General features: G+C 40.3%; 1 protein-coding gene across 11 annotated transcripts in view; it reads left to right on the top strand.

Moving 5' to 3' along the window:
• The window catches only part of LOC114152889 (pleckstrin homology domain-containing family A member 7-like), a 141140-nt gene that overhangs the window by 113736 nt on the left and 2954 nt on the right, over positions 1-24450 (top strand). For 6 of the 11 annotated variants that reach the window (XM_028031037.1, XM_028031055.1, XM_028031103.1 and 3 more), the window contains 18 exons: positions 335-893; positions 1242-1325; positions 2542-2769; positions 4464-4517; positions 4779-4862; positions 7410-7475; positions 9167-9247; positions 12042-12191; positions 14095-14196; positions 14368-14479; positions 15421-15557; positions 15647-15841; positions 15978-16074; positions 16912-17003; positions 17976-18224; positions 22933-23106; positions 23809-23942; positions 24039-24172. In XM_028031037.1, the coding sequence (XP_027886838.1) occupies positions 335-893; positions 1242-1325; positions 2542-2769; positions 4464-4517; positions 4779-4862; positions 7410-7475; positions 9167-9247; positions 12042-12191; positions 14095-14196; positions 14368-14479; positions 15421-15557; positions 15647-15841; positions 15978-16074; positions 16912-17003; positions 17976-18224; positions 22933-23106; positions 23809-23942; positions 24039-24172 (2732 nt within the window). The remainder of the gene's footprint in view (positions 1-334; positions 894-1241; positions 1326-2541; positions 2770-4463; positions 4518-4778; positions 4863-7409; positions 7476-9166; positions 9248-12041; positions 12192-14094; positions 14197-14367; positions 14480-15420; positions 15558-15646; positions 15842-15977; positions 16075-16911; positions 17004-17975; positions 18225-22932; positions 23107-23808; positions 23943-24038; positions 24173-24450) is intronic. The other 5 variants (XM_028031029.1, XM_028031089.1, XM_028031073.1 and 2 more) reach the window with 5 other exon arrangements.

The raw sequence follows: 24450 nt of genomic DNA, 5'->3' as shown, positions 1-24450 counted from the left end.
GATTTTCAGCTGTAAAAAATGTTGCTTCTTGGAAACAGAACTTCACTCTTGATAAGCTCGTGATGAACATCTTTCCTTTGGGTTCTTGCTACCAGCTTTTGATACCATCTGTGCACATTTGTTGTAGAAATGCAGCTACTGACTCTTCTTACTTTCAGATCATAACTCAAAGCTTACAGCCTTTCCACTGATTTCCCATTTACATTGCTTTTATTTTCACTTTATGTTGTAAATTGTTCCTGGGTGTCTTGAAAGACGCTAGAAATTCAGTGACTCTCTTAATGGTAATTATTGTGTTGGGGGAAATTATTTCCACCTTATTCCTCTTCAACAGCCCTCCCTCCAGAGAAAACACCCTTCCCCGTCGGACACCGCCCACGCAGCACAAGTACACCTCCATGGAGGCCTTTCAGACTTTGCCAAAAACTCCACGCCACAGCCCCCCGTCGGGTCGACTCGGCGAGTACAAGTACGCCCACGACCGCCTGAGCCACTTCCGGCTCACCCCTGACCAGGGGGGCTCGGGGTCCAACACCGTGCTGCAGCTGTACGAGTGGCAGCAGCGCCAGCAGTTCCGTCACGGCAGCCCCACAGCGCCGATCTACACCCCGGCCCCGGATTACCCGTTCGGGCCCCGCCCCCCGTCCACCGTGCCACCCTCCTCCTCTTCGTTGCGCAGGTCGGAGGGGTCTCCTCGCTGCGTGTCGGTGCCGCCGTCGGCCGCAGACTTCCCGCCGCCGGGGCCTCCGCCCGGTACCAGCAGGACGCTGTCCCCCAACCGAAGGCCTCACACTCCCGCCGAACGGGTGACCGTAAGACCCGCTGGGGACAGGCCACTGCTGAACGTTCCCTTTACCGTGTCACCCCGAAGGAGCAAGTCTCAGATGCTGAAGGTAAGAATAATACTCAACAGAATCAGAACAACCTTCTTCTTCATTACTGCATTTTTATGAGTTTACCCTCCAATAAGACGGTCAGCAGGGGTAGAGGTAGTGGGTGTTTGTTTGCCTGATTTTGTTTTCCTGCATCCTAGAAGAAAATATCAGATATTTAGAACAGTGAAATCCAACTTTTTCTTGGAATATAAATTTGTATAAAAGTATAATATTAATATAGATGTTACATACTGCAACTTAAACCTGAATGTAGTGATGGTAGTAAATCTGTAGAGTCTGTAGCTCCAGCTCACCCAGATCCGTTTCTCCTGTCATTAACTAACAACACTGATGTCTGTGCCGCAGTCTGCTACTATTGACAGACGTTCGATGCCTCCAACTGGCTACATCACTCACACAGTCAGCGCTCCCAGCCTTTATGGCAAGACGGTACGTTTAATAACTGCATTCACTTCTTATGCACACGATGCCAAAACCTATAAGACTTCAGGCTCTGCGTTGCGGAGGTCCTCGGTTCTGTCAGCGGAGGGTTTTAGCAACCGTTTGTGGATTCATTTCCTGGTCAGTTGGTTGTTGACCAGAGAAATGTGAAGTCCACTTTATGTGTAGCAGATTTTTGTTTCAGCCTCGTTAATCTTTAATTAAGCTGCAGTTCTGCTTGTCCAGATCAGCGATGAGTCATATGCACTGCAAAAACATAACATTTTTGGTCCAGTTTCTACTGCAAATATCTTAGCGCGCTCGAAATAAGACAGTTCTAACTATTAAGAAAGAGCAACAGCAATAATCCATAAGGTGCGACATTTAGAAAGTAACACCTTATTTGTGAAATCCAAATTGTGAGTTTTTTGACCTGGTGAAATTACACAAAGCCAAAAACAAGCAATTTTTGGAAAACATTCAACAATTGTTTAAGACTAAAGAGCATATTTATAAGTTAAAGAAGGGGAACCACAGTTTAAAATATGCAAATTCAGATCTACTAGAAAAAACTTGAATCATTCAATATTGAACTTAGACCAAACAGTTCAAATGATCAGATAAACATAGGATTATTGCTGGATATAATGCATAACATTATTAGTCAATTGTTGCTGCTGTTTTTGTTATTAACCCTAGTTTTGTTTTTTGGTGAAATTTAAAGGAATGGTCTTTGTTCACCTGCTGTATTTAAAATTAGATGCTATATTGATGAGTTTACTATTAGTTACTGGTTTAGTTAGTATATGTATGAACTATATGTTAATGTAGATGGTTAAGGAGGGGGAATTTTGATAAGTTTTTACTTCTACCCACTTCTTTGAATTTGTAAAACAAAAGCTTTTACGTTAAGCTTCATGCTGTATTTTTTGTACATATTCAAGAAATAAACAAGTAACATTTCAGCAAGAAACCCAAGCTTGTTTTAAGTCAATAATTTCTCAATATTGATGGAAAAAGTATTAGTTATTAGAGAAATAATCTGCCATTGTACTAAGACATTTGCAGTAGAATCTAGACCAAAAATACTTGGTAAGATTTTGTGTTTTTGCGTCCTGGCCGCTGTGAAAGTGAAGGTATTGAAGAGCTGAGTGGGTTTTTGTTCAGCATGTGAGGTCAGTGTTGAGAGCTGCCAGACTGAATATCCTGCGGTGCCTCCCGACAGCCGGAGGAGCTCACTCTGCTCCTCATTCAGCTGCGCCGCCACCAGGCCAAGATGGCCGCTGTGCGTCAGCAGACCTTAGCTCACATCCAGCGGCTGAGCGCTCCCAGAGAGTCCTACCACCAAAACTGCCTCCTAACTGCTGTCGCCGCTAGCGACAGCCCCCTCCTCCTCAGCGCTACCGCGTCTCCTGAGTCGCACCTCGAAGATGTCGGCCCCTGCAGCGTCCAGGTGGGGCCCCAAGAGGCATGGCTACCCCTCCCTCATGTTACCAGGACCTGGTAAAGGCTGCCACTGAATCTTCATTAAAGGTTTTATAACATTAAAATTATACATACAAAAAAAAAGAACTTTGACAATTTGTTACTTATGCAACATACATCATCAGATTTTATTCATTATAAAATTTAAATGTTGTATTGACAAAGCTTTACATCTGTAAATGTCTAAAGCTGGTAGAAACACCACAAAGTAAATGAAATCCAGTTTGAAATTACTAGTTTGTGCTGTTGTTTTACAGAAAATCCTAATAAAATGCGTCAATCTTTGTGGTGGGAACACTTCCGCTAATGCGCTAAGGGCTGAGCTAATTTTTTGTTTTGCGCTTTTGCTAACTTTGAAAACATTTAGCACACTTACCTTCTCTTAAAATAAATTTTCCAGATAAACTCTAAAGTGGTCATTTACTTGGTTGTTTTGTAACATTTCAGGTGAATAAAGTTCAACATCTTTGTTAAAGTTTCGGTTCTTGACTGTTAGCAATTGTTCAAGCAGTTAGCCGTTTATATTCATCTCTTATTTTGAAGTTGGTGAAGACTGTTTACTCAGCAGTTTTGTTTTCTCTTCAATTCCTTTCTCTCTTTTTCCTATTAACTTTCAGACTACAAGTGTTTTGAGGGCAGATATATTTTGAATTGAAGTTAGCGCTTTAGCATTAGCTTTCCCTAAATACTGTGTTGTAGTGCTTAGGTGTTACACCAACTCTAAAGCATTGCTAATACTAACGATTTAGCTTCTACTAAACACCATGTTGGTATAGCGCTTAAACATTACACCACAGCTAAATTGTTGCTAATATTGGTACCTTAGCATTAGCTTCCACAAAATACCATGCTGGTGTAGCACTTCAGCATTAGTGGATCTACCGTTTATGATTGGTGATTTAAGGTTAGCACAACTAACTGCTTAACTAGCAGTGGCCACCCCTGGTGGTAACATAACATATTTTGCCTGTCACTGTGTAATATTGATAAAGAATGCTGTCTAAACCTGGACTTCATGACCAAGCAGCAGCCTAGTTTAAGCAGTGGCAGCCTCTACTCACTCCTCTTTGGCTGATCCGTCTCCATGTGGTGCTTCTGCCAATGTCGTCTGTAGCATGATGTGTTGCAATCCCTTTGACGTCCACAAAGCCATCCCATGCTTCAAGCAAGCCGTTTGGCCGGTCTTGATTACGCGGTTTTGGTGTTGGTGGTGCGCGACGTTCCTTTCGGTCCTCGTCATGAAGCTTGTTTTGATGTTGCCTGTCTGTGAGATGAGTTCACGGCTCCCTCTGATGGAGCTGGTCGCTCTTTCTTTTTCTTTGTATTTTTATCTGTTGTGTACAGCGTGTTTAACCGGATCTCGAATCAAAACGAGTGCAAGACGCTTTTCAGTCTGGGTGCAACTTTGTCATTCTGCATGTCAACAGGAAATCTGTGGTAGATGCTCGGGGTGCACCGATCGATTTCATTCATTTTGGGCGATCTGTTTACTTCCGCACAGATATGAAAATCAGTCACTGTCCCCTTCTGGTCATTTGTGAGAGAGGGCTGGTGATCGGCCTGAAAACTGCGATCGGTGCACCTCTTGTTGATGCTTCTGTAGAATATTCAGACTGCACATTGTTGAGTTTGTTTTTGAATCGGATGGTTTTCGCCCTCTAGGCCGATGACACGTACATGCAGCTGAAGAAGGACCTGGAATATCTGGACATAAAGGTGAGAAAACAAATTGCACAATTCAGTCTGTTGTATTCTCTCTGATTTGAAAAGCCTCACACTCAGACTAACATGTCGGTCTTTGTTACTGACTGCACCCTTCTGTTCTACACCCGACCCTGAACGGTTGACCCAAAACATTCCAGCTGTAGCTCCAGATTATTTAAGAGTGGTGTTTCTCCCAAACACTTGACCTGCTGTTAGAAGCGGCCGCCATGTTGTGACTGCGGCTCTTGTGTCTCTGTGATTTCTGACTCCCAGATCAGAGCTCTAGAGCCGCTGATCCTCGCAGTTCACAGTTTACTACTGCACTGCACTGCTGGGCCACTCAGGCCTTTAATGAACGTAAGCTCTATTTGTATGTAGCTACGTGTCTCTGTGTCTGGTAAATGTTCTACAACGTAGCGTGTGTGTGTATGTGTGTGTGTGTCTGCTTGTGCATGTTTGTGCCGTGGCGAGAACAGGGAGGTTTCTGTGTCGTGCTCTATAGTAAGACCATCCCATCGCTTTGCAGCGCTGCATTCAAAGCTCCAACAGCATCGTGACTCCATACCTCCCCTCCACTGTGTGGCGATGTTGGCCAGGCTGTTGAGTACTGGGCATGGGATGGCTCGGCAGTGCATGTGTTGTGGCTGTGGCTGTGACCCGGTGGTTGAAAAGCCAGCTGCTTCTACCATCGCCTCTGAAACGCTGCACCTCCCTCACAAATTGTTTTAATCCTCAACTGGTTGATTTCCCCGATGAAAAAATGGATCTTTCAGTGATTTCTGGCGATAACCTAATTGTTAAAACTGATATTTAACAAGTAGGTTAAATTGTTTTTCTAAGTGTGGTTCTGTTGAGAGGTTACGAGCTGTTACTATCTTACTTGCACTCATGTGAAGATGTTTACACTGCCAGAACAGTAAGTACCAAAAAAAATTGCTTTTATTTTGAGCAGAAAACCAACAGGAAGTGAATGTACTTTTGCTAAATAAAGTAATAGTTTTCTAGAATAAGTTACGCAAACTCTTAAATAATTTTGCTATCCTATTATTAATTGAGAAAATAGCGGTGTATTGACAAGTTGAGTGGAAAGAGCGAGGATCTTCACATTGATGAGAGAAGTATTTTTTAGCTGCAGATGCATCATTTGGTACACATGACCAAACGTTCACTAAAGGAACGATGCTTTAGTGTAACATGAACAAAATCTTTATTTTATGTTAAAAAGGGAATTGAATTATATATTTGCATTTATTATGCATTTCTAATATTGCATAAAAGTCACTTAGGTGGTAAGTGAAACACCAGCAGAATGTGCCAACTTCTTTATCCAATTAATCGATTAATCGTCAGAATAAATCAATAAAATAATCAATTAATAAAATAATTATTTGTAGCCCTACAATATTATGTTCAAAGAGACAATGCTTTCTCCAGACAATTCTTGCAAACAAGTTAAACTTGTTCGGATTTTTTTTTTTCTTCAAACTTCACATTATACTGGAAACCTGTAGTTTCAGGTTTCTTGCAATTTTCCTGACCATTACCCCATCTGACCCTGGGCTGAATCCACTGACACCTCCACCCCTGGAAAGATTGGCAGCTGTCTTAAATGTTTTCTGTTTGTAAATAGTCTTTACTCTCGTAAAGTATTGGGTTTCAGATTGTTTGGAAATGGCCTTAAAACCACTCCCAGATTGATGGACAGCCACAGTTGCAGGGCGTCGCGGTTGCCTCTTCACCTCGGCATTTTAATAACACCCACCTGTTTGCTCTACAGCAAGAATCGCTCCACCCTCCTGCTTCACTATTTGGGCTGAAATGATTAATCGGATTAATCGCAATGAATCGATGATTGAAATAATCGTAAGCTAATTTAATAATCGATTAATCATTAACTGGCATATACAAACTTAAAAACAACACAAATTGTTGAAAGAACATATTCAAAGCACTGATCAAAACAAAAATGTACAAAAATGTAAACATTTTGCATTTAAACTAAAAAACAACTTTGTGAATATGTTCAACCCAAAACACCTCGAGTGGCATGGTTTTAGCTTCACTTGTTTCTAATGCTGTAAAATAATAAAAAAATTGAACACCTTTTGCTGTCCAATTATTAATTGTGACATTTAGTCATTCAGAAAGGGTTGAGTTTTTCACATGTTGATGTTAGAAGGATTTTCTTTAGCGGTAGAGGCACTGATGGTCAAGCGTATGCTAAAGGAATGCTGTTAAAATTTAGGTAATGAAATGTCTATTTTCTTATTTAAAAAATAATTTCTTTACTTTTATCTTTCAATGTATTTCTGATATTGCACAGAAAAGGCTTTTAAGTGGTTAAGTTGAAAAATCTGCAAAATATGCCAAATTTTTAAACCGATTAATCATCCTAATGATTGATTAATCGATAACAAAAAAAATTGTTAATTGCATTAATTTTGCTGATGATGCACTCATCTGCTGAGTCTTTCATTTTCCCCTCTAATAGAAGCGTCAGTGGAGGCCTATCATTATTAACTGCTCAAAAGCTTTCAACAGAGCCTCACTTCAGAAATCCAACATGTCCCTTTAAATGAGCCCTCACCTGTGTTCTCAAACGTTCTCCTGTTAGACGGATGAATAATCTGAAGGCAACGAAGGTTTTACAGGCAAGTGAATATTGTGCAGAGCTTCAAAGTGTCCATAGCCACCGTGTCGTTCATGACCAGAAGTCGCTCACCCTGTTCATGTTCACAAGGACAAGTGAATGTCAACGACATTCTTCCCCTTATTTGTGGTAGTCTACAGCTGCTCCCAGTGTTCTGCGCTTCCCTTCGTCTCGGGGCTAATGTAGCGAGGAGCCAGACGCCTCGCCTCAGCAAACAACTAACATCTGGGTCTGTTGACGTTGAAATGTTGCAGGTAGCCGGAAATCAGGCGCTGAAGGAGGCGGGGAAGCCTGTCAAGGTTGCAGAAAGCGATGTGGATGTGAGTATCCATTTTAACCGCATAAATAATCTGATTGAAGTCCACTTTAGACAGGTTGTCAGTTTATTGAATTTCTCCACCAACATTTATGGATTTCCAATAGAATTAGAACCGAATTTATTTTCTCTTCTTCCTTCTTTCTTTCCTTTCTGGTGGTTTTTAAAGTCATTTAAAACCCAGCCTTGTTAGAAATCTCTGCTGTGAATTCCTACTGACCTTCTGGATTTAAACTGTGGAAGTGAATCAAAGGACTGATGTCTGTGAATTTAAAAAAGAGGTTAAAACATGGAATTTGCAGATTAATTATTTATTGGAGCTATGAATACTTCTGATTAGACATTAAAAGGTAACTAAGTAAAGTGATTTAATGTGATGTGTCTGTAAGTCTAATAAAACATTAAAATAACAAGTCTGATTTTCAACAGAGGGCTTCTGGTAAAAAAAAAAAATACTGTATATATCTAAAGAACAAGGACACTGACAGTGCCTTGAGATGATCGCTTTATTTACACCGTCTTTTTCTAAAAAGCCATAAACGCTGCACTTTGGCCTTCTTCCTCTGCTGCCCGTAAACAAGCGGAGATTGAAAGCTGTTGAAAACAACAACTCAGTTCACAGTCAGAAGTGACGAACGGCTGTCCTCACTAAATCTATTTAAGATGAGTTATTTTAGAAATGTTCAGTATAATAAGAAATTGATGTTTTTTTTGTTAAACTATTAATTCAAGCCAAAAAAATGTCAAATATTCAACAGATCTGCCCAGTACTGTACTGATGTTCGGTCAAGTAGAAAGAGTTTTTCGCATGTTGCAGATGCATCCTTTGCTACAGATGATCTAAAGATGTTCTTTATTTTCTGATTTAAAAAAAAAAAGGAATGTATTTGTTCATTTGGATCTTTAAGTGTATTTCTATTATTGTTATATAATATGAGAAATCTGCAGAATGTGCATATTTTTATCAGAACAATTGATTAATCGTCAGAATAGTCGATTAGCTGTCAGAATAATTGATTAATCGCTAACTAAAATAAGTTCTATGAATCACTAACGGAGGTTTTTTCCACCTTCTGCTGCCTTGATCCAAGGAAATTAATGTAAGTTTTTATTCTCAGCTCTTCTGGTAACAGCAGCACCCAGAGAGCAACATGAAGTGGACTCTGTTCGTCTTTGACTCGGATAATCCAAACAATTTCCCAAACCTTATTTGCACTATTTATGAACGTTCACGTGAAAGGACTCTATTATACAACCATACCCCAAGAATGGGGTTCACCATGGAGACCACAATAATGTGTCAGATTGATGACATGAACTCAGATCAAGCTCAATTGAAGATTTTATCGTTTTCGCTGCATTAAAACTTCCATCAAAAGATGGTTTGTTTGAGCCGGTTCCTGTAAAGTGAACATCTTCTAACGCATCTGCACCAGACAGGTGGAGTTATCGCATGGTAAATATTCAATAATCAATCCATTTCACCCATTAAAAGCGGCTCTTGGTGTTCACCGTTGACGCCCTGACCCTCTGTTCTGTGTGCAGTCAGAGCAGCTGCAGACACATGGCTTTAATTAAGTAAGAGGGCCACTTCATTATCAGAAGTCGACGCACAGACACTCTGATTAGCCCTTGAGAGCAACTTCATCTGGGTAAACAGCGCATGCCCACCCAGCTCTGCTTCTCCCCCTGCAGGTGAAGTTGAGTCGCTTATGTGAGCAGGACAAGATTCTGAAGGACCAGGAGGCCAGGATCAGCTCCCTGAAGAACGACAAGGTAACCCGTCTCTGAAACGCAACTCCACGATTACGCTGGTTAAAAAAATTTTTAAAAAAAGATGAAATGAATCTGACATAATTCAGAGGCAAATGCAGCTACAGTAGAAAGTAGAGGGTTTCTTTTTTCTCTTGATAATGATTTTCTTTTTTTTTTTCTTTTTCTTCGGTTGTTTTTGGCCTTTATTTGATAGTGAATTTACAGGAAAGTGGGTAATGAGAGAGAGGGTAGACATGTGGCAAAGGTCACCAGGCTGGGAATCAAACCTGCAACGGACGCATCGAGGACTAAGGCCTCCTTATGTGTGTTATGTTTAACCCCTGTGCCAACACAGCACCCCTAAATAATTATTTTTTTCCCTCTAAAAGGAAGGAAAGCAGCACCAATGTCCAAGAATCATCAAACTTTATTGGGTTTTTGTTATTAAATGTCATAAATTAGTCTGAGGAGATCGAATCAGTGACATTCTGGTGAGCTGTTGTAGTGAGTCGGGATGTTTCTTAGTGAAATGCTGCCCTCTAGAGGCGGTTTTAACTCATCACAGTCCAGCTTCTCAACATGTCTCAGTCCAACATGTCCTCTTAGTGGAACAACACTCTCCTCAACTTAGAGATTAATTTGTTTTAAAGAATATATATTTTTTATATATTTATAAAAAAGAATATATAAAACAAAGTACTTCTATATATATATATATATATATATATATATATATATATATATATATATATATATATATATCCTATAGATTTATTAATATTTTTCTCTCTTTTTTTTAAGTACCAGAGAAAGGTCATTTAACATTTCTACCTTTGGACCCCAGAGATGGGTCGATTGACCTGAAGGATCTTATCTAGCAGGTGCTTTTGTTCAGTAAATAGGGCCATTACCTTAGAAGTACCCTGGTAATGGCCTCAACGCATCTCACAGTTGCACAATTGTTCCTTAGACTTCGACTTCGACTTAGACTGACTTTGTTGTCATTTTCAATGCACAGGGTGTATACAGAACGAAATTTCGTTGCATACGGCTCAGGACAATGTTTGAGGTTCCAATGTTGTGAGTAAAATAAAATACAGTATAAAATATGAATATAAATCTAAATATAAAATATAAAGTGCAGGACTGACAGTAAAATAGAAGTTATTTAGCTCTGTACATGTGCAAGGTATAAAGTGGAGACCAGTTTTTGAGTGCAGTCCAGTTAAGAGCTCAGCAGTCTGATGGCAAGTAGGAAAAAGCTGTTTCGGAACCAGGTGGACCTGCACCGGATGCTGCGGAACCTCTTTCCAGAGGGCAGCAGGGAGAACAGTCCATGGTGGAGGTGTGAGGGGTCACTGATGATGTTTCGGCCTCAGGACACGCATCCTGCATCGATGGTTGACCTGACACTTCGCCCTTTTGCCTGAGCTGGGTGTGGAAGGTTGTTGCCGAAGCAGTTTCTCCTTGTGTGCCTTCTTCTCACTCACATGAGAGTTACCGAACTCTTTTGCAAGCTCAACCAGGAAGTCCACCCGTCTCTCCTGCACCCCAATGCATGCCTGATAAAGCACATGTGCATTCAGTGCTGCCATGTCAATCATGTTTGCCAGGTTTGCTGACCAGCTGTCACATAGTGATGGAACCTTGGTCACCCCCCGCAAGATTATGACTGAAATAAATGCCATTAGTTCTTGTGAACTAAATAGGTGAAGCAGTCACCTATTTATCCTCCACAGCACAAAAGGCTGCATGCAAATTTGCATGTGCAAAGTCTCCCAGATCTCTTTTGCTTACACTTTTTGCATGATTTTTTTGAGGTGGATCAACACAATTAATTTGGTTAGTTTATTTCTAAACTGTCATTTTAAACCCACTTAGCTTTATTTAAAAGAAAAACATTACTAATTTATTTTAGAAAAACCTTTGCATATTTTTTGAAACAGATTGTATGTTTTGCAAACTCTATGTACATTTGGCAAAATGACCTGGATAATGCAGCACAACATCATGGATCAGCTGCAAAAGGTCACATCTCTCCAAAAACACTTCATGTATGCTTCAAAACTAAACTGAAGAGCACTACCTACAGGAGATCTGATCTCCTGTAGGTTTAATAGATACCCACCCCCAACATGGACTATTCACATTCCTACATTCTGGCCTGACGGTCAACGGCCACATTTACAATTGAAGAAGGGATGCTAATTTGAGCCATCAGAGTCGTCAGTTTGGACTCAGGGCCTTTTGGCCCTGTTTCGGTAAGTCAGGGGAGAGGTCGAAAACCCTGGTACTCCCAGTGTTAAACAATGTGACCTACAATAATTTATTCTTTGCATGCGTTTTCAAATGACAAAATAAGCTGTAGACTACTACAGATTGAGGCACTGCTCCATCAGCCTTTTGTTATCCACAGATAAAATGTATTTTCTTTTGAGAACTCATGTGTGCAAAGTGTGAAAGTGGACATTTAAATATTTAAACATCTCTTGTTTTTCTTTTTTTTTTTTATCTTTGCAAGGACTGCTCTTAAGTTGCTTTTTATATTAACAGCATTCATATTTTTACAATTTATAGACAACTACTACTCAGTGGTAGTTGTTATTGTGTCTCGTCTCTATGCTGTAACTGCGAAGTAATTTCCCTGCTGGGATGAATAGAATAGAATAGAATAGAATTACTTTATTCATCCCTCTAATCGGTTATTTTGTAGATCGATGCCTCTGTTTGCTCGTCTGTAATGTTTGTTTTGTATGCATTATCGGTGAATAAAACAACCAATAAGATAACTTGCTCAACCCCTCTCCCATTGTAGGACAAGCTGGAGAGAGTGCTTGACGTGTCTCACCAGCAGATGGAGCAATACCAGGAGCAGCCAGCTCATGTCCACAAGATCGCCAACCAGCAGAGGCTGCTGCAGGAGGACCTGGTGACCATCAGGGCCCAAATCTCCCGCGTCTCAACGGTATTCATGTCTGCTGTGTCTGTCGCAGTCGACTGATAGTGCTAGACTTGTTGGAAATGGTAATGTTTAATTTTAGGGCTGAGACAATTAATTGGATTAATTACAATTAGTTGGATTAATTGTGATTAGTTGGATTAAGTTAGATTAATCATGATTAATCACGATGGTTAGTCAAATTAATCGTCATCTAATTTGGTAATTAATCGTTAGTTGGAGCATTCAGACTCAACACTGGGCAATTTTCTAAAAGCACAACGTTCTCAGAGCAATTAATTAAGACAAAACTGTACGAAAAGTATGTACATATATATTTGAGATGCACAAAAAAAACCTTCTTTGTAAATGTGTTCTACCCCAAAATCCTCAAATGTCATAATTTTAGCTTCAACAGGTTGATCAAATTCTGCAAAAAAGAATCTCCTATTAAGTGCTTATTATTACCCACATATTATAAAAGACAATCATCAGATAAGTCTGTGCTGAAGTGATGGTAAGTGAAGCAGGCCTGAGCTTTTCAAATGTTGATGTTGGGATGATTTTAGCTGCAGATTCAGCCTTTACTACAAATGATTGTGTTCACTAAAGAAATGCTGTTGTTGCATTTTAGGTGAATAATTTTCTAACTTAAAAAAAGGAATCAAATTATATTTTCATTTCCATCCTTTAATGCAGTGGTTCTCAAATGGGGGTACGTGTACCCCTGGGGGTACGTGGAGGTACTGCAGGGGGTACGTGAAGCTTTTCAAAATATCTTTTTTTTTTTTTTTTTTTTTTTTTTTTTATTTAGTCAACTATCCACAACAGTACATTGAACACAGGGACAAAGTAAACATGACATTTTTTTTCAAAATATTTTTAAAAAATCAGTAGGCTCCTCATAATAAGTCTTGGAGCAGCTGCTACCCTTTGCATCCACATATTTATGTGAGGCCTCCTTCTCAGCAATGATGCTGATCAAAACAAAGCAAAGAAACAGAAGAAGAGCTTGATCACTGCAGTTGCCTCCCTGCCACCAAGAATGACAAAGATCCTCAGTGAGGTGCAAGCCCATATTTCTCATTAAAATGTACTGAGTAATTTTTTTCCTGTTCATAAATCACTGCCTGTTACATACTGTTCAAATCAAATCAAATATTCAATGCAAAGTGATTAAAGTGCAATCTTCTATTTTTTGATCCTTGAAGAGGTAACGTTTATTTTTTTTTGTGAGCAAATCTTTATTTATTAAGTTAATTTATTTTGTAAACAAAATATAATTTATTTATAATTAAGTTATAGATTTATTTCTGTGAACACATTTTAGTTATTTATGTATATATTTAATTTTGTACCATTACAGAGACCAATATAAATTAGCAGCGTTTTGCATATTTCAGTTTTGACTGGTTTTATACCTTCCTGGTGGTCACCGTCTTCTGTTTTTCTTTTTTGTTTAACCATGCAATGTTTGCAATATGGATGTATTTGTCAGGTTCACTGATATAAGTTGTTTGGCTTTAATAAATCAGACAGTGATTTTACAGCACTGTACCTCTTTTTTATTCCAAAAATGTTTTGCCCGTGTCAGGGGGTACTTGACTAAAAATATATCTTTAAGGGGGTACATCACTGAAAAAAGTTTGAGAACCACTGCTATAATGTATTTCCAATATTGCATAAAAAAAGCTTAAATAAAATATTTGAAATTTTTTTATCTGATTAATTGATTACTTGTCATAACAATCTATAGATTAATCGGTAGCTAAAATAACTTGGTTGCATCCCTATTTCCTTTATACATTTATATGTTAGTAGATTTTTTTTTAAAAATATTTGAACTCAAATATTTTAGTTTGTGCACACAAATCCTGCTTCAAATGCTAACCAAATGGTTGAAGAGCGTGTGTTTGTTTGGGTTTTGCAGGAAATGGCGCGTGCGTGGGAGGAATACAGCCGGCTGGAGCAATCAGTGGAGCTGCTAAGGCTGGCACTGCAGGCACACATGACCCACAGTGACACGTCTCAGGTGGGACTTCCTTCTGCCCTTTAAAAGAACAAAACCCTCAGCATGTCAGCCGTTCTGAATGTTGCTTTTCCACAACCCCAATGAACAAAAGTGCAAACCACAATACACAAAAAAAAAAAAGGTAAAATTAGTAGAAAAAACTTCTGTCTGTTTGCATGTGTTGTAATGCAGCAGGAAAAGGCTGAACTGAAGCGGGAGCTGTGGAGGATTGAGGACGTCATAGGTGGTCTTAGCGCCAGCAAAGCCAACTACAAGATAACTGTGGACTCTATTCAGAATCCAGGTGAGATCCGTCTGTTTGCAGACGACATTGCGGTCGCTAATGAAAGCTTCTCTAATATTGTGTTGCCTATTCCTTTCTTTGAGTCCCCTGGTCCGTCTAGAAACTTAGGTCTTAGTTCGGTTGAAGGGAACTCTGGTGCGGTTCCAATGCTTATGTGAAAGCCAAGCGGATCAAACACTGCTTCAAAAGCAGGAAGTGGACTATAGCGTAGGGCATTTTGGGTAGATGCAGCCAAAACAAACATAAGTCATGCAATAGCAGGAGATATGGCTTCAGGAGATATGGTTCCTTTGTCTTTTGCCAAAGACAAAGGATAAATCCTACAGCCACTAAGATTGGACTCTACTCCATTTTTATTTAGATTTTATGAAGAAGAAAGTTGTGCTCAGCTACATATTTTTACATTACAAATTCAATTGTATTAAACTTTTGTTTTTCTTAAATCTTAATTTCTTGTTCTGTAATGTCTGTGATGTCAGACGTTACCTGACCATCTGTGATTGGCTGATTATGTGGTTCATTTTCATACGGCTTAAGTTGTGAACACAATTGTTTAAGCGTTAAAAACGTTAAAAACATTGCATGCAAAAAACATGCAAAGTATGTCTTTCAGATTTTTTTTTGTGCATTTTTGGCCTTCCTGGCATTTCATACCTGAGGTGTACGACAGTCAGTGTGGAGTGACAGTTTAATATTGAGCAAACTTGTGTGACATTCAAATGCACGCACCACAAATTATTGCTTACTAACATAGATGTACTGTATGTGATCACATCAGTCTCACAGCCCAGTCATATTTGTTTTTTTTTTAGCAAAACTGGAGGAAAAATGAGGGTGTATGATACATGAAATTAGCCTCTTTTGATTTAGCATAGCATAAAAATGCCATTTTCATCCCACCTTTGTCTAAGCGTACAGCGTTCTGTGTTGACACGCCTCAGCAGACAGGAGATTAGTGCCTTCGGTGTCTGACCAGGCGGTGTCTGACCAGGCGGTGCCTTCCGGCGGCGCGGAGGTCCAGCCTCCCCCCCGCAGCTCCATCTCCCACACTTTGCCTCACAGCACCGTGCCAAAGTGGGTGAGTGTCCATCCTCGCCCTCTGCAAACAGAATACACCACAAAATTCCTCCACGAGTCTGTAACCGTCCTGATCCGACCGCCGTACAGGCAGAGGACGGCGCCCCGCCCAGGCCGCCGCTGCCTCGTCTCTATGACTACGAGGAGACGCCCCCCGTGGTGCCTCCGCTCCCCAAGGAGGCCTCTGTCATCCGCCACACATCGGTGCGAGGGCTCAAACGGCAGTCAGACGAGAGGAAGCGGGACAGGGAGGGCGGCCAGTACGTTGCCAATGGAGACTGTAAGGTATCGTCATTCATTTTTCCTAAAGTGGGGAGCCTTCTACACAGTGTTTGCTCATGTAGATATGATACAGTTAATCTGTGTAGGGTAATAGAGGTGCTACGTTAGCATCTCAGCCCGTCTTTGATTTCTGTTTCAGACTGATTTGAGGTCATACCTGAGCGAACCAGAGCTGCCAGGAAGCAGTCAGCCAATCACAGCGTCTGAAGCCGACTACCAGTATTACCCAGGCAAAGGTAATATGCTTCACCTTGGAGCAGAAACGACCCAAGGTCTTTTAATCACTACATGCAAGAAAAACAACACTTTGACATGTATTTGTGTGTTTAAGTAGGTGTTATGTCTACATGGAATAAAAAATTTTCAACAGTATTGCCCATCTCTTAGGCCTAGTCCTAACGCACTCAGATATCTGGGGAAATTAATACATTGTTATGCGTTTTTGCCTTTCATCCAAACGGAAACTCAGTTTAATATCTCTCAAAATGATTGTTTATAAAAACTCTGACTAAAGCGGAGATTTGAGGAAACTCTGTATTTGTGTTTGTGTTTATACATGAAAAAACTGAGAGTTACGGTCTTCAACACAAGACCCTAAATCTCATTCAACACAACTTCAGTCAGCATCATCTTGTGTTTTAGTAACTTTATATTCTAATATGTTATTTAAAGCAGTATCTGTTGACACAATTAAACGTCCTGGACCCATGGTTGAAGAAATCTGATTGGCTGACAGGTTTTAGCTTTGTGCTACCTACACTGCCCCCTATGGGTTTGGCATGTTTAAAACTCGGGGCGGATGTTCATGTAGATGGAAACCTTTCTGAAAACGATCTCACCTGTACAACATCATTTTTTCAAATGACGTGGCGGAGATATTCATTTTTATAAAATGAATATCTTATATCTAATGTTTTAAAATGTAAGTATTATTTTTTGAGGGAGGATTATTGGTGGCTTATAACTGCAAAGTGGAAGAACAATTATACATGTTTTTTGTTTTGTGTTTTTTTACTTTCTAAAAATAAAGCTGAACTAAACCCATGATTGTTGGTTCTGTCATTCTCAACTAGGTTTGTTAGGAACCACGTCTCGGCTGGACCAATCCAACTCCATCTCGTCCTACGTCACCTTGAGGAGGGCTCCCGGCAGCGCTGCACCAAAGGTCAGTTTGTTACGGCACATGTAGAAAACAAGACAACGTGAACAGACTTATGTCAGTGTTAGAAGAGGTCTAAATCCAACATTTTTCAACCAAGACAAAACTTGAACAGGAAAAGCAGAAGATCTGACGATTAGAATGCCAAGAGTTTGCAGATGGTGAGTTGGATGGCAAAACCACATGAAACAGAGTTAAAACCATGACAGCCTAAGTTACCTGAGATTGCTAAAATTATGCTTTCACTGATTGTTTCCTTAACTTTTAGCCATTTGATACAAACCTGCAGGGCCGTATTTAAAAGCATGTGGGCCCCTCGGCTGCAGTCACTTTTGGTTCCCTATTAGCTCTCTCCTCCACCCCCCCAAAAAAATATTTTACTCAATCAAATAACTGAAAAACAAACAGAATGAAATTGTATTATTTTTATTGTTTAAATGGTTTAGAAATGCCTCCACTTCCTCCCTGAGCTAGTGTTGCTGTCTTAAGAAGTGAACCACTCCCAACTAAAAACAACCAATCAGAGCCAGGCGGAGGGTCTTAGCACTGTCGATCTATCTCATGTTCTCTGCTAAATGTGCTAATGAAAGAGAAACAACTTACAGGAAAACCTTTTATCTGTCATCATCGGTGGACATGCTAACTAGCCTTAGCATTCAAGGCTAGCTGCAGAGCAACAGAGATACAACAGGGGAGAAAAAAAGGGCAGTGCCACAAAAAGGGTGAGTGGCAGCGCTAAGACCCGCCTCCTGCCTCTGATTGGTTGTTTCTAGTTGGCACTGGGAGAAGGCAGGGGAGTTTGATATTTTAAGCAGTTTATTTGTCTCATACTGTACTGTTACAACATGGTGATATATTTTTTTAAAAGTCACATGCTGCAGCTTTAAGTCTTGAAGTATGGAATTTTGAAATGGAACATTTCTAAGAAGATTTCCCATTTCTCCCCCGCCCCTCTCTCCTCCACCGCTGTCTCTTCAGGACCGACCCAAAAGCGCCTTTGAGCGCCTGTCGTCCCCCACAGAGGGCGGCCCGCCCCCCAGCAGCCAAACCCGAGGCCGGATGACCGCCGAGGAGCAGCTGGAGCGCATGAAGCGCCACCAGAGGGCGCTGGTCCGCGATCGCAAGAGGAACCTGAGCCACGGCGAGCGCTCCGGCGGTGCAGGCCCGGCGACATCAGGGTCTCAGCGCTCGTCGTCGGCGTCCTCCCGGCTGCCCTCCAGCCCCTCCGTACGTTACCCCTCCCTGCAGCGCAGCAGCAGCAGCAGCAGACACACGGAGCACCGGCTCCACCCTCAGTGCTGCTACAGCACTCCAGTCTCCAGCCACATAACAACCTAACAGGGATGCTAACGACTTAGCGCTCTTCCGTGGTAGCAGCTCCCACTAACAGCCGACTTGCTTTGGTTAATGCTTTATAAACGCTGGGAGACGAATCAATCCGGGGGAACCACTCAGTGACGGACAGATTTATTTTTTTAATTTTCTTTTTAAAGCTTCAGGGCTTCAAGATAGCTAAAATACCACTGCCCCCCACCCGCTCCCCGACACCCACCTGTGGGACCTCACTGACACAATTCTGAATGTAAACATAAAGAAGAGAAAGAAGCATCGCTTTAACTTCTTTTCTCCATTGTAATCACCAGAAAGTAGAGAGAGACTATATATATATAATATATATATGCCGTATATATATATATATATATATATATATATACATATATATATGTGCTTTTATTTATTACCCGAGGGATATTTTCAGTATATAGTTGTAAAGTTCTATTTTGTATAGATTTGGTATATAGAGCATATATATATAGAGGACTGAATGATATGTTGGGGAAGAATAAAATCCCAAATTTTCAGGTTGATTTAAAATATATGTAAAATGAAGAAAGATGCGACACTAGTGGCACAAATCGTACGACGGCGTGTTCGGGATGTTGTAGATGGACAACAAAAAACGGACGAGTACGTTGTCACCAAAAAATCTCAGAAATGTTTACATCAATCTCAGAAGTTTTCTAGACAAAACGTGGGAATTTCTGAGTGTGAAAAGGCAAAACATTGCTATAAAAACTCAGAAAGTTGGAGAATAAAACTTTGAAATAAAATATTCTTGACTTTTGAAGCTTGGGAATTTCCAAGTTTTTCTTCTCAAAATTTTCTGATCTCAAAAATGTCTGTTTTACCGAGCAAATTTTTGACTTTCCGATCTCAGAAATTTCCAAGTTACGTCTATAACATTTCTGAGCTTTATCTAGAAATTTCTGAGGTTTTTTTGGCCAAAATTAACTCCTCTTCCCTCTTCTATCTACTACGGCTCTTGTACGCCGTCGTGCACATCATGCCCGCACCTCCCTGCTTTCCTTTCCTTGAATCAAATCCAAGTGCCTTGGTTTGTTGACGATCATTTTTGCCTTTATCCCAAATGTCCGTCTTTAAGACTTCTCAGAGTGGCGTAGGAATGATGGAAGAGCCAGCTGTAGGGCTTGTGTTACAAACTCACAGATCGTAGTCATGGAAACGTAGGGAAACTGCTGCTTTTTAATCTAGAAACTGGATTAGCTTACAGGTAACACTTCCCCCTCTGGGTTTAATGTGGTATGCTAGCAATGCTAGCGTGCTTTAATGGAATGAATTTACTCACACATTTTTAATAACATTAACAGCCAGGCTGGCACCATGGTTACAGACTAACAACCACCAAATCTGCTGTGAATTGAGCAGAAATTGACGGGCTTTGCAAAAGTATTCATGCCGTTTGAGCTTTTGCTCGCTTTGTCACGTTACTACCGCAAACTTTACTGGTTTTATTGGGATTTCTTATGGCCGACCAACACAAAGCGGTGCGTTGTTATGAAGCGACCGTAAAAAGGCTCAAGAAAAGTCTGAAAAGTGTGGCCTACAGTGTTTTATCCACTATTACAGCTGAAAACCTTTGAGAGTCTTGCACATCTGACAGGCTTTTTTGCAAAATAGTTCAAATTAATTTAGATTAGAATAAAAGCGTGTTTTGAAATCAGCGTTCATCTTTTCTATTTGAAATTGAAAATAGAAAAGATTTTCTATTACTTAAAAAATAATGGATAGATACATTGCTTAAGAAATGTATCTGACACCAACAAAGAAGAAATTACCATTTCAGTTTTAGGTTTAGATCAAAAATGTTAAATGGGAAAACAGGCACCAGGACTAAAATTTATTTTAATATTTAAATGTTTGATTTTTACTAATATTAAGGAGAAAATATGGATTTTCTCTTATTACTATCATTAAATAGTAATTACACAATCATTTCACATTTGGTTATATTTATCTAAAATATTACAATGTCCTTCATTATTAAAAACTACATATTTTTCAGTTTTCTTTTTCATTAAAAAATTTCCCTCTGACGTCCCATCATGCACTGCTTCGTGTCACCGTGCTATATAAAGGCTCCAATAAAACACGCTGAAGTTTGATTTTGTAACCTGTCAAAGGTGTGAAAACTTTTCTAAAGCTCTATAGTTTTTATTACTGTCACAATAAGCAATATATGATTTTTTTTTTTTAATAAGTTGTGCTGTTAATTTTTCACCTCTTTCTAATGATGTCACCAGAGTATATTTTATTGTGTGCTGTTCTCCACCAGCATTAAACGTTTCTATTTCATTTTGAGCTAACGGCCTAGTTCATGCAGCCTCGTCCTGTACGACGATCTCTTTGGTCATTTTTTGTTGTTTGACTCCGTAAGGAAAATAGCGACTCGTTTCGAGGTTGGATGCCCAGACTGGAGTATTTCTTCAAGTGGCCTATACTGTGTTTTATGCATTATGAATATATAGGACTGGTTTAAGGAGCCCGGCTGCTTTTCAATGACAAAATAAAGTGTCACATTTATGGTAAACATGGGTAAAAAGTATTACCGTAAAATAAACTCATCTTTTTTTGCGCTATTGTTGTCTTTCACTGAAAGATGCTAATGCTAAACAGAATTAGCAGTAGCAGAATTATTGGTATCATCCAGAGCAGTTTGTCAAACTTTTCAGGCTGAGAACCACTGAACCCATTTAGGAAACACTCACAGACCATTTCAAACTTGAAACTGTCCCCTCGTTAACGCAACATCATGTTCTAAGAATCTGATTGGTTGGAGGTTGCAGTTGTGTGGAGATATTTGCCTTTTTCATCCTGTCTTTTATTGCATATACTGCATATTCAAGTTCAAAAGTAAAATGCATTTATCGTGATCACATGTAACTTTTATCAACAGTTGTATTGATAACTATATCAACAATTAGAGCTAATATATTAATATTTGATTTCTAGAGAATCTGACGGATAAATCAAGACGATATTGCAGCATTTAGACACTCAAAGATCTTTAAGGCAAAGACTTTTGAAAAGTTACAGGTTTTGACTTGATCGCTTTGGGCCATGTGACAGAGTTTGGACTCTCCTATCATGGATTTGTTCCCTAATGACACTGACGTCCACTCAAAGTGTTCCCACCGTAACGTTTTCATGCCCCCGCCCCAACACAACACACTACATCAGATCAAACAGAGCGACAGCTAAACCCCTAACAGAGGTGACCCGCTGACCGCCGTCTAATTCTGTGTAATTGAAGAAGCAGCGGCTCTTTTTCTCCTCCTTCTTTTCTATCATGTAGAGATTTGCACTCAATAAAGAGTTTCTTGCTTCTTAAGCTCCTCCTGCCTGTTTTCTTCTTAATCTGGCGGGGAGGTGGTGGCGGGTGTGTGCATGGTTTTCTCTCTCCTGTGTGTGTGTGTGTGTGTTTTCTTGTTCCTGAACACATGGAAGGCATGGGACGCAGCGTTACTCTGAGCATGCGAGCGCTCCGACAGATCTGGCTCTGCAGGCTGCAGGAGTGGGAAGGATGCATGGCTTTGATGCTCCTGGGATGATTCCTCACAAGTACCCCTCAGCAGCACAGACACACACACACACACACACCCCAGCGCTCCTCGGTAGGTGTTCTTAGTGTGCGTTTGGACTAGCTGGACAAAGCTAGGACGTACCGGTGTGCTGACTTCCTCCATTTGGTGTTTTTCAAACATCTTCTGATCCTGTAGGTGTGAACTTTATTTAGGCTCCCTAAACCTCTACTACTGCATGTCGGCTTCCTTTAGCACCTCAAAAACAAAATGTTACCAAGTATTTTTGGTCTAGTGAACAAATGTCTTTGTTCACTTGAATTAAAACAAAACTAATTTGCATGTAGCTTTTCAGCAAGATATCGGACCTTTTTTTTAAAGTCAATAATTCCTTAATATTGATGAAAACATAATAGTTCCCCAAGCAGATTATTTCGCTTATAGCAACATTTTTCCCATGTTATAAGTGAAGTAATCTGACAGTGAAACTAGGACTTTTTATCCATACTGACTTTAAACAAGCTGAAAAGCTACTTGGGAGTTTTGCCTTATTTCAAGTTTACTAGGATATTTAAATTGGAAACTAGACAAACATATTGTAAGATTTTGATTTTGCAGTGAAGTCATTTAATGCTTACTCAAACTGGTTTTCAATTTGAGCAATTAGGAGTCACCTTCGGTGAGATAAAGATACATTTTCTTGACAATTTGATCATTTTTCTGCTTCAAAATGTTCTAAAAACATCTCATTTCAAGAAAACTGATGTTTGTTTTTTTTTAGATCATTAAGTCTGAGCTAAAATTGCATTTCGTATCTATACAAATTAAGACTACCAAACATTTGTTACCTTTTTTTTGACCCGACAGCAGATATTTTTGTTCTTTCATGTAAAAAGCTTTATCTAATCAATTAAACCATTCCGAATGGCTTAAACCCAGAATGAAGCACATGAAGCTTAAAATAACGGAAGCTCAACATGTTTGTTTGTTTTTTTCGGGGGGGAGGTTATAACTACAGTCCTGGTTGGCTGATCCCGCCTCCTTCCCCTCTGCAGGTGTTCGACTGGCAGCAGGAGCGACCTGGCGCTGAAGGTCAGAGCGACGAAGGCCTGAATCTGGTCAGAGAGAGGGAGACGAGGGACTCTGGCGAGTGGCTGACGGTCACAGCCAGGCGTGTCCAGGAGACCGACCTGGAGCCCCTCGACTACGACCTGGACATCAGCCGGGAGGTACGGGAGCAGGGCCGCGCGCAGGCGCTTTAGGGGCCAGGCGCTCCAGTAGAAAACGGCACCGGTGTATTTTTCACTGCTTAGTTTTTCTAAATCCGGCTGCCAATTTAAACACAATCTCACGAAAATAGAATAGAAGAGAATATATTTTATTGCCCCCCAGGTGGAAATTTGTCAAAGACTTAAGGGGTTTATATTGCATAAGCTGCCAAAACGATTCATGTAAAAGCTTGAAACTTAGTCTACAGTTTAAGAAAACAGCAGAACACTGAAGTTGTTGGACTCGACATAATGTCTGTTTTAAAATTTGGATTTAAAATAAAAAAACAAATGTCTGTTGTTACTGTTTGTTCAAATAAAACAGAGAACAATTTCACGAATTAAAAAATTTGAATTTGAAAATATCTCTCTCCTTTTCAACTCCTCTGGGATTCAGGGTCGTAGTTCACGTATTATTACTCAGGCTCTTGAGACGCCGATCGTCCTCTCCCAATGTGTTGCTGTTGAAAAGCAATGCATTGTTGCCACGGTTACACAACCGTAGAAACTGTCCGGAAAGAAACAAAAAAAACGTAAGAGCAAAACTCTCAGGAGAAAGAATAACTCGCAGTGACTCGACCTCAGTAATGATTAACAAAATTTTACAAAAATATCAAATCCAAGCTACTGCAGCGTTTCTCTGTGTGTCCGTCCAACATGCAGCTGTCCAAGCCGGACAAAGTTCTGATCCCGGAGCGCTACGTAGAGTCGGACCCGGAGGAGCCTCTCAGCCCAGAGGAGCTGGAGGAACGCTGCCGGCGGGCGGAACGCATCAAGAACCTTCTCACCAGGTCCAGGTATCCTCGCCTCAGTCTGCTGGGAGAACTCACCTAATCCAACATGGCTGCACTTCATTCATAAAAAAACCCTTTTTGATTTATTTCCCCCTCCAGTGTCCAGAACATCCAGCCGTCAGCATCGCTGGAACTCAGTGAGCTGGACTCCGCTATGGAGGAGCAGGAGAGGATCATGAGCGTCTCCTACGCGCTGGCCTCAGAGGCTTCACGCAAGAGTAAACTGGTCGCAGGTTAGTTAGTTAGTTAGTTAGTTAGTTACATGTACAAGTGCTTTAAAGGGGCAGTGTTATGTAGAAATTACTTATTTTTAGCTGCACATCTTTTCATGTTATGCACATGTTATTCTCTCATCAAAAACATACCTGGAATACTGCCTCGATTCTTTCATACATGTTTAAAAGAAAAAACAATCCTTCAATCTCCATGGCAACCATTCAGCTGTGAAAAACGCCCGGGTGGACCGAAGGATTGGTTTATAAAAATCTGTTTTTACTGTGACGCTGCAGAG

Source organism: Xiphophorus couchianus, chromosome 2, assembly GCF_001444195.1.
Source record: "Xiphophorus couchianus chromosome 2, X_couchianus-1.0, whole genome shotgun sequence".
NCBI lineage: Eukaryota > Metazoa > Chordata > Actinopteri > Cyprinodontiformes > Poeciliidae > Xiphophorus > Xiphophorus couchianus.
The sequence above is the reverse complement of the archived record's forward strand: the minus strand, read 5'-3'. Positions and strand labels throughout refer to the sequence as shown.